Consider the following 9,778-nt stretch of genomic DNA (forward strand, 5'->3'; position numbering starts at 1 on the left):
CCCCTGCCCTGGGCCAAGGAAGAGCCCATCTGGGTGGGCCCAAGTGTACAAGGGGAGTGGCCTGAGCATAGACTGCAGCTCCGGACAGGACAGAGCAGTGCCATACAGGATGGGACTTTCCTCCACATGGTGACCACGAAGCCACAGCCTCCCAGCTCCCCATCTCTCCCCACACACACACCCCTGAGGGTCTGACTCACCCCTCTTCCTTCTAGAACTAGCACGGGGTCAGTTCCTCTTGCCCTTTGTGGCAGGAAACGGGGGTGTGAGGAGTCACGGCCAAGCCAGGGGAGGAGGCAGCGGGAGGCTAGCAGCCAGCAGCGCCGTACCCACTCTCCTGAGGGACACGGGCTGGTTTGAGGAGCTGCCCAAGAACCACAGCATTGTCGGAAATGTGACCAGGAAGGGGCTGGGAGGCTCCAAGGGCACTCCAAGCTCCATCTAGAGAAGCCCTCTGAGCTAAGGGAGGGCAAAGTCTGCAGGAGGAGGGCACGATCTCCCTCAGGGTACAGGGGATTTCTTTCCACCAACTTGCCCTGATCTCGTGATGAGAGTTTCAATTCCCTCCTGGCCATCAAGGTTTCTTCCTGCCCCACTCGGTGGGGAAGGCCCCCTTGTCCCCATGCCTGTCACACACCAGTTCACCCATGAGCCCTTTTACTGGCTTGTACACGCGTGCACACACGCACACACACACACACACACACAAGCATAGACACATGCACGCGCTTTCCCAGGATCATGATACCACAGTTCTTTTCCATCCAGCCAGACTTTCTGGCTGTGAAGGCCATGCCAGGCCAGTGCCTCCCTGCCTCCCCTCCCTGTGGAAGACCCCACTGTGCTCAGTCATCCACCTGTCACCCAGCAGCAGTCTCCCCCGGGGAGAGGCTATCCCAGGGTCCAGCGTCTCTCTCCCTAATCTGAGCATGCAGTCACCAGATCGGACCTGCGGGAACCTGAAGAAGCCCTTTCCTCCATCCCTGCCCCTAAGAAGCATCCTCACCGGAACCCCATCTTGTGCCCCATCCTCCCATCTGTGCACTGGGGATAAAAATAGTCTCCCCTGGTGAGGATTAAGTGTATGAATATGCATGGAGTTCCTGGCACATAGGAAGCACTATATAGATGTGTTATTACTATTATTATTATTATTTGCATTATCATTATTATTGTCTTGTTTCTTTGGATTAAAACGTTTTGTTTTCCTTGAAAACATCTTTGAAGTGCAAACACCCCCTGGGGGGGGGGGCAGGATGATAAGTGGAGTAACAGCACTTCAAGGAACTTGCTTTCTTCCTTGTTGAAAAGGGTAGAAGGTGCAGACAGGACCACAGGTGGAGAAAGGGCAGCTCTGAGAGGAAGGCTAGGCTGCCACTGTTGCCGTGCCCTCTATGTGCCTTAGAGATGGCTCTTCTCTGCGGGGCCAGGGCCTATCTGTCACTGCCTAGCTCTGCTCCGGCCAAGGTCTTCCCCGAGCACTCCCTCCACCCGGGGAAGGTTGGCAGATTTAGCCAAAAAGAAAAAGATAAAAAATACAGGATGCCCAGTTAAATTTGAATTTCAGATAAACAAGGAATGAATTTTTAAGTATGCTTCATGCAATAGGAGGGACAGACTTACAAATTATTTGTTGTTTATCTCAAGTTCAAGTTAAACTGGGCATCCTGGATTGTAGCTGGCAATCATGCACAGAGGGTGCCTGAGGCCCAGGGTTTGGGAAACAAGAGCGTGGGAATATGCTTGTGACCACTTCCCTCAGCTTCTCCCCAGTGCCTGAGGCTGCGCCCTCCTTGCCCTGCTGCTAGACCTGCCCACACTTGCCCCAGAAGAGCCACCTCCCCCCACACCCCTGTGCTTTTTTCCCCTTGAAGAGCACCTGGGCACCAACCGGGACTTCTCACCCATACTCTGTTCCCGCAGGATCCAGGTGCTCAGGAGTAGGGAGACAAACAGCATGGACTCTTGGGCCAGTTTCAGCCCCAGCAGCTGGGGTTACCAGATGTGAAGGAAAGAAGCATTAAGGCCTCAGTCATGGGGTCAGGAGAACCTGCGGAAAAAGAGGGGTGGGTGGAGGAAGTGGGCAGCCCACCCAATGGGGCATTTCCTTTCTGCATGTGAGTGAGGAGGCAGAGTTATGCCAAATAAAGGGCCCTAGGAAAGGAGACCAAAGGCAGTCCAGACCCGACCCAGTCCAGACTCAGTCCCCTTTGTTCCCTGCGGAGCGGCCTCTTCCCACTCTGCTAACATCCAGCTAGGACCCAGAGGGCGCCCCCAGGCACTCTGACACCCTCAGCCCAATGGCCAAGGTCCTTACTTGCTGTCTCCATTTCCCCCAGAGCTGGCCTCCCTGTCGGGCCCTGCCAGCATCCAGTCCATGGCTCTTCCTCACTGCCTTCCTCTGGTCTGTTTGTCCTTCCAGGCTCTTGGAAAATGGACAAATTCCTGAACCGCTTCCACCTGAGCGAACCTGAAGCAAGCACCCAATTCATGACCCAAAATTACCAGGACTCGCCCAATTACCAGACCCCCGGAGCCGGAAGCAGTGAGCCGAAGGACAAACCCAAGTAGAGATAACTGCCTGCCAGGCATCAGGCTTCACACTGCAGGTGTGTGTGTCCACGGTGCCTGCCACGACGGTCTGGGTATGGAACCCCCGCTGGGTATGGCACCCCCTCTGGGTATGGAACCCCTCCTCTTCCAAATTAAAAAAAAATATATCATCCAGGGCTTACTGGTTGGTTGTGTTCTTTCCTAACCTGCTGTCTCAAAAACTAAGACGAAGAAATCAATCACTGTCCAGCACTGGGACCTGGGGCTTTCCTATAATTGCACTTGTGTGTATGTGGGGGGAGGGGGTGCTGGGAGAGATGGATAGGCAGGAGGTGGGGGTCCCTAGGCCTCAACTGTCACTGAGGCACTGCGGCCTTGAGTAAATCACATGTCCTCTCTAAAGTTCTCCCTCAGTTGTGAAATCAAGGTAGGAAGGAGAGTTGGGGCAGTTGGTTTATTGCCACGGTCCCCTTACAACTCTGACATTCAACATCATTCGTTTGACAGATACTGTCGGTACCTGGTATGGGCCTGACCATCTTCTTTTTTTTTTTTTTTTTTTTTTTTTTTTTAGATTTTATTTATTTATTTGTCAGAGAGAGAGAGCACAAGCAGGGGGAATGGCAGGCAGAGGCAGAGGGAGAAGCAGGCTCCCCACTGAGCAGGGAGACCAACACGGGGCTAGGTCCCAGGACCCGGGGATCACGATCTGAGCCAAAGGCAGATGCTTAACTGACTGAGCCACCGAGGCGTCCCTTTGCCTGCCCTTCTGCTTAGGTGCTGGGGATACATACGTGAACAGGGCAGACAAAACTTAAGGCTTGCTTCATGGAGCTTACAGTCCAGGATGGGAGGGAAAGGTTCATCAGATGACCACAGGCAAATGACAACAAATGTGGCGTGTGCTGCGAGGGTGTAAGGGGACCTGCTCTGTGGTGGAGGGGCATAGTAAAGGCCCAGGCAAGGCCTCTCTGAGGAAGTGCTATTTAACTTCAGGGCTGAAAAGTGTGGTAGGGGTTAACTGTGAAGGGGGGTGGGGGTTGAAGCCCATGCCAAAGAGAGGGAACACCACCGAGCTCCCCCGGGGCTGGCAGGGGCTCACATGGCATCTTCTAGGCCAGCAGCCTGGCCACCTGGACAGATAGGCAGAGACCAGAACACGCCAGGCCTTGCAGCCATGCTGAAATTTTGGATTGTTACCCTGAAAGCAATGGAAAGCCATTGAATAATAAATAGATTGGAGGGGAAGGAGGGGTACAATCTGATTTATGCTTTTAGGAAGCTCTGAAGGAACTCCTTGGTGTCTACGAGGCAAGGGTTTTTGGCGCCTAACTCCCCTGGATGTCCTCTGAAGGTCACTTGGCTTTCCCACCCAAGTCCCCCTTGGAGGTACCTCTTTTGCTACGGTCTCATTCATGTACGAAGCACTGGTTCCTTGACGCCCCCACCCCCAGCTCCAGTCCTCTTAGCCCCCCCACCCCCTCACCAACCCGCCCACCCCGTTTCCCTCCAAGAGTTAATAACCCCCTCTCCTTGGCCAGAATAGAGCAGTGTTGGTGACTCATGTGTACAGAGTACCTTGAGATCCCCAGATGAAAGAGCAGGCTGCAGCTGGGGCAGGGTTATTACCTTCTCAGAGCCATGCCCCACACTCGCTGGAAGGCAGAGGGGCCCTGGCCAGCCCCTCAGCCCAGCTGAGCATATCTTCACTAATTGGGAGATTTGAGTGGTGGGGATCTGAAGAACGCAATGAGGTAGGAGACGGAGTCCGTGAAGGGAATTGGACAACGCTCCCCCCAACATTGATAGACTTAGCTCCCCACCTAGGTGGTGGGCACTAACTTCTTGTTCTGTAGAAGGAGGGCCTCTGATACCAGCCCAGGCGGTAGGGCCTCCCCACTCTCTTCTACCCCACCAGGGAAGCTTGTCGGCAGGGCTAAAAGAAGAAGCAAAAGGAAGTGTCCATTTGCAGTGTCATGGAAGGCAGCCTCGGAAGGGACATTCTGGGTGTGTGTGAACCTCACACCCCTGCGTCCTTCTCCTTGCAGCCCCCGCCCCACCAGGCCCAGAGTGTAATTGGCAGCTCCGGCTGGTGCCCGAGGCCGGGATAAATAGCAGGCCAGCTCACTAGAGCGGCCCCAAATCGAGACACATCCTCCCCTCTTCTGCTTTTAATTCCTTGTGGCTAGCATGTTTATTTTGGGTGAGGAAAAAAAATCGGATGTTTATCCTTCGAGGAAATTATCGGCTTGCTTTCCTTCCTCCCCCCCTCCCCTTTTCTTTTCTCCTGGTGTTTTGGGCTTTGAGTTCAGCTACAGGAGAGACCCCCACCCTCCTGGCCCCAAAACGTGAAAAAAGAACAAAGCTGGCCCGGGCTCGAGGCTGAAGCCAGCCCTGCCAGATGGTCCTCAAAGCCATAGAGAAGAAGGACCATTGCTAGCAAGGGGAAACATGAGGGCCAGGGACACCTTGGGAAATCCACCCTTGACTCTTCAGAAGCCAGGTGGGCCAAGAAGGAAGGCTAGAAGTTCCCGAAGAATTTAAAGGGAGTTTCGCCCAGCCTCTGCCCTTCCCCCAGCTCTAGCTCTTCTAGACCAAGTGTGACCTGAGGGAGGGCCAGCGCCTGGACACTCAGGGCAGCAGCCCAGCCCGGCCCCCCACCCTGCCTGCCCAAGGCGGCTACCCCAACAGTTTACCACCCTCAACCCATGGAATCACCCATCTCCCCAAGAAGCTCCCCTGTGTGACAACTGCTCTCACGGAAGGGAGAGGTGGAAAAGGAGGGAAAGACAGCCATATGGGAAGACTGCCTGATGACCGTGATAACAAAGGTGGTGGTGGTGGTGGTGGTGGTGGGTCCAGGTTACGGCTGAGCAGCTATGGGCCACAAAACGAGCCTGGTAGATGCCATAAATGGCGTAGTTTGAAAAGCACAACTTTTCTTATTGAGCAGACCCAAATTCACATAGACTCTCTACTGTCGATAGCCCTGTGACCTCAGGCAACTTCCTCAACTATTCTGGACCTGGGTTTCAACTGCAAAAAAACAAAAAAAACAGTATAATGCGAAAAGCATGGAAATAAGTGCCTTCCTTAAAGATGTGTTGCACCAGTTAGACGAGAGAGCAGGCGAGGCACCCGGGCGCAGTGCTTGGCATGCAGACTGCTCAGTGAATGCGTTTTCCTCTCCTTCCCTGCCTCCACCTCACCTGCTCTGCGCCCCACCTGGGCTGGAGCAAGCAGAGCAGCAAGCAGCGTGGCTTTGGGGAGTGGGAAAGAGCCACCCTCCCCAGATGAGAGAACTTCCCAGGAGGCCCATCAGAGTTGCAGCGGCCCTGGGGAAAGGCCTGACGGCCAAGGGATCCTCAAGCCCCAGCCCGGCATCCCCCTCCCATGCTCGGCAAAACATTGGGAGGCTTGGATCAGGGAAGAGAGCCCAGTTCCTTAGCAACTAACAAGCATTTCTCTGTAAAGACAAAGACCCTTCACTCAGAATGCTCCTTCCCCCAACCCCCCCACCCCTTCTCTCCAGGTGTCTGATATACTCTGCAGGAGTGGGGCTAGGGGCTGCCCACCCCCCACCTGAGATCTAGGGGCCTTTTGCCCCACCCTCCCGGCCATCCTGATGTTACCTGTAATTATCCCACAGCACCTTTCATCCTGGTGCTAATTAACTTTCCCATTCCCCCCCCCCAAGCTGCTGGGGGGGCACATGAGGCATGTGCGTGCGCGCGCACACACACGCCCGCACGCGCACTCACACATATACAGATGCCCATGTTTCCCCCTCAGAGACCCTCGCTCCATTTTCAAGACCAGGAAACTAAGGTTACAGAGAGGAGCTGATTCCTTGAGGGTTCCCATCTGCCTCCTCAGTACTTGGAAGGAGAAACCGGAGTTGAATAGGCTGGCTCAGGGACAGGGAAGTACAGGGTCCCCCTGAGCATCCTGGGGAAAGAGGGACCAGAAAAGAGAAAAGCCTTTGGAAAAGACTGAGGAGAACTGTGCCAGGACAGAGGTCTTGGCTCTGAGTGCCACTTTGGTGCCACCAAATGCCAGCCATCCTGCTTAACACAAAGAGGACATTTCAAAGGGAAAAGAGGAAGTCGTTCGATAAAAAAGGAAAGGAAGAGAAAGATGCAGAAAGAGAAGGAAATAGAAAAGAAAGGCATGGCCATCTGTCTGACGTAGCTAGAAGGACTGCTGGCCCAGAGGGGAGGCCTGATTTTCATACCGTTCACTGCTGTGTGAGCCTGGACAAGTCAGCTGCCCTCTCTGAGCCTCTCTAAAATAGCTCAGGTCCAGCACTCTCTGAGGTCCCCTCTGGCCGAATATTCGGCAACTCTGTGTGCTTATTTTGGGGAATGGTAGAGAAAGCCACTACCACTGTCCCTTTGTCTGGAAAGGAGTGGGAGTAGGTGAGAAAAAGCCACCAGAACAGGGTAAAACCTTGGGATTGAGAATCAAAAGAGCCAAGAGCATTTGGCTGCAGAAAACCCTAACACGAGGGCCAAACTAAAAAGACCTGAAGACCTTAGGGTTTCAGGAGGACCTATTCCCAGAAGCAACAACCAGCAACAGAGCTCATCCTCCCCAGATCCAGGCTGGAGGAAAGCCATTCAGGGAGCCTAGTGGAGGGAAAGTGGAGGAGCCCACGGGCCTTGTGTCCGCACCCAGGGATGAAGGGCAGAAATGTGATTCCTGAGCCTCCCGCATGCCCTGAATGAAGGCAGGACTCAGAAGCACCCCCTCGATTCCTTCTGAGCTGGGGTCTGCCCCACTGTCAGAAGTCACCTGGGCAGAGAGCAGACAGCTCAAAGGAGAGGGGCCGAGCTTGTCAGAAAGGCAGGCTGATGGGGCTTCCATCAGGGCCTGGACAGAAGGGCGAGCTTGCGCAGCGCCCCAAAGGAGTCCAGACACCCTCTACCCACACCCACACGCCTACACACTCACCCTCTCACACGCTCACATACCCTCACGACTCACTTTCACTCACGCACACACGCTCACACTCACATATATACCCCTAATACTTACCTTCACTCACATGCTCGCACTCACATATCCACACACACACACTTGCCCTCAAGTCCACAACATGCACTTGCAGTCGCCACAAAACGGCCCCTCCCTCGCAGACATGCCGTGGCTGAGGCCAGCATACAGTCAGCCGGCCTCCGGCACTGAGGGAGGCTCCGCTGTGTGCAAAGAATGGAAGAAACTACCAAAGGAACCTAGCAGGTGCCTGCTGTCCGGAAGGTGTCCCTCAGGAGCCGTGCAAGGGGGAGACCAAAGGCTCTCAGCAGTGGGGCAGGGTGGGCCAGGCCAATGAGGAGGAGAGGCGCTGGAGCCCGCGCGAGACGGCACAGCCCAGGGAGGGGCAAAGGGGGCTTGAGGAGAGAGGCCCGACGGGGCCTGAGGTAAAAGGGAAAGGCGCACACGAAGACAAAGTGGCCGGTCCCTAGCCAGTGTCCCCCAGGTACACATTCACACCTGCAGTTCACCGACCTGCCCTCAAACCCTGGTCCCCAGACGGACCTTGTGCGTGTTTGCCCATAAGGACACGGTCACCGTTGTCTGGAGCTCTCCTGTCTTCCTCCCCAGCACGCTGAGAGCCAGGCCCGCCCATCCGTACGTGCACAGACGTGCGTGCGCACACTTACACACACCTCTACTCTACTCATCCTGCACACACATACTGTAAATACACCAGCCCACACAAAATCACATGGCGTACGCACCCGCTAGACACTCCAGGGTTTCAACTCTGCCAGGCTCTTTCTAGACATCCATGCAAGCTGTGTGTGCACGCATTGTTCAGCCCGGGCAGCTGTGAACATCGGATTCGCATGCACATGCAATCGCCATATATGCACGCCCACTTTGTTCACAACCTACAGACACACCGGCCCACCAGTGACACAGGCACACCATCCTTTGGAGTAGAGTCAGGACCAGACAGGGCCTAACGCCAGATCTCACCTTGCAGGCTCCTGATGCAGCAAATGCGTTTAGGGCAGTAGCTCTCGGGGCTGTGTGTGTGTGTGTGTGTGTGTGTGTGTATTCGCAAGCACGTTTAGGGGTGTTGGAGAGGGGTAAGAGGGAGGTTCTGAAGTCCAGAAGGAAGGCACCATGACACACACCCATCCTCCCAGTGGCCCTACCTCTGGGCCCTCTCCTGCTGCCAGGCCAAGGAAAGGAGAAGCTAAAAGTGGCCAGTCTGAATTGCTAAATCGGTCCTCAGTGGAGAAGGGGAAACGCGTCAGTTCCCTGGGGAAGTGGCTGAGCCCAGGGTGGCCAGAGGCCCCTGGGCTTCTACTCCAATGGAAAAAAAAGTTGCTCAAATAGATCTGACGCTTTGTTTTCGAACCTAAAATACCCTGTGGTGGCTGCCGGAAGTGTGACCACGGGAGGGAAGTGGGGGCAAGAAGGGAGGGTTAGTTCGAGTTTCCATTGCGGCGACTTTTTCTTTCGATTGGGGTCTAGAAGAAGCTTTCTCGCCAATCTGAGAGATGGTTTCTGCAAGAGGGGAGTGCAGCTCTGAGATTTGGGGCTGGGGTACCCACAGCCACAGTCACTCTTGGCCCGCTGCCATCCCTTCCCCTTGAGGCTTCTGAACTGGCTTCGTCCTTCAGAACTGTCAGAATTTTATCTTAGGCCACCTGGTGGCAGACGGCAAAGCTGACCCAGGGAAGAGGGGCTGATGCCAAGGGCACGGGGCCAAGTCACAGGGGACTTTGCCTTCAGAGACCTGACCTTCCTTAGTGGATGGACTTTGATGCCATTTTTAAAAATTTATTTAAGCAATCTCTACACCCAACAAGGGGCTCAAACTCACGACCCCGAGATCAAGAGTTGCGTGCTCCTCCGACTGAGCCAGCCGGGGGCCCCTGATATAATTTGTTTGAAACCAAGATCGAAAGTATAGAGAATTTTTCAGGGAGCACACAATAAATCAGCTGGACTACAGCACAAGACCCACATATTCTGATCCCAAACTTCAATGTCAGTGGCACTAAAGCAAGATCCCAAATGCAAAGAAGGGGAAGAATAAGGACCTAAAGCCGGGTCTGGACATGCACTCCCCATCACTCTCCCCTTGTCCTTCTCCTCGTATCACCACCTCCTGTAGATGTACGTATTGCCCGTCCCCATCCTGAACACTCACTGGGCCTTGAGTCTCCCCGCAGCAAAGACTGCCAAGTTTTCTTTCCCCGTGCCTGAC

General features: G+C 54.6%; 2 protein-coding genes across 6 annotated transcripts in view; one reads left to right on the forward strand and one right to left on the reverse strand.

Moving 5' to 3' along the window:
• PEBP4 (phosphatidylethanolamine binding protein 4) overlaps nt 1-2,729 on the forward strand; it is a 242,361-nt gene extending 239,632 nt beyond the window's left edge. Inside the window, exon 2 of one of the 2 annotated variants that reach the window (XR_005833938.1) lies at nt 2,423-2,560. Coding sequence is in view for 1 of the 2 variants with exons in the window: in XM_008702074.2 (XP_008700296.2) it covers nt 2,423-2,571 (149 nt within the window). In the remaining variant the exon portion in view is untranslated. Of the gene's footprint in view, nt 1-2,422 lie in introns of both variants that reach the window. The other variant, XM_008702074.2, reaches the window with a different exon arrangement.
• LOC121101891 overlaps nt 1-8,613 on the reverse strand; it is a 33,647-nt gene extending 25,034 nt beyond the window's left edge. For 3 of the 4 annotated variants that reach the window (XR_005833936.1, XM_040626507.1, XM_040626506.1), the window contains exon 1: nt 201-1,000. Coding sequence is in view for 2 of the 4 variants with exons in the window: in XM_040626507.1 (XP_040482441.1) it covers nt 201-575 (375 nt within the window). In the remaining 2 variants the exon portion in view is untranslated. Of the gene's footprint in view, nt 1-200; nt 1,001-8,535 lie in introns of those variants that run through there. The other variant, XR_005833937.1, reaches the window with a different exon arrangement.
• Between the last annotated feature and the right edge of the window lie 1,165 nt (nt 8,614-9,778).

The sequence above is a fragment of the Ursus maritimus genome, unplaced genomic scaffold, assembly GCF_017311325.1.
Source record: "Ursus maritimus isolate PB19 unplaced genomic scaffold, ASM1731132v1 scaffold_11, whole genome shotgun sequence".
In the NCBI taxonomy this organism is placed as follows: domain Eukaryota; kingdom Metazoa; phylum Chordata; class Mammalia; order Carnivora; family Ursidae; genus Ursus; species Ursus maritimus.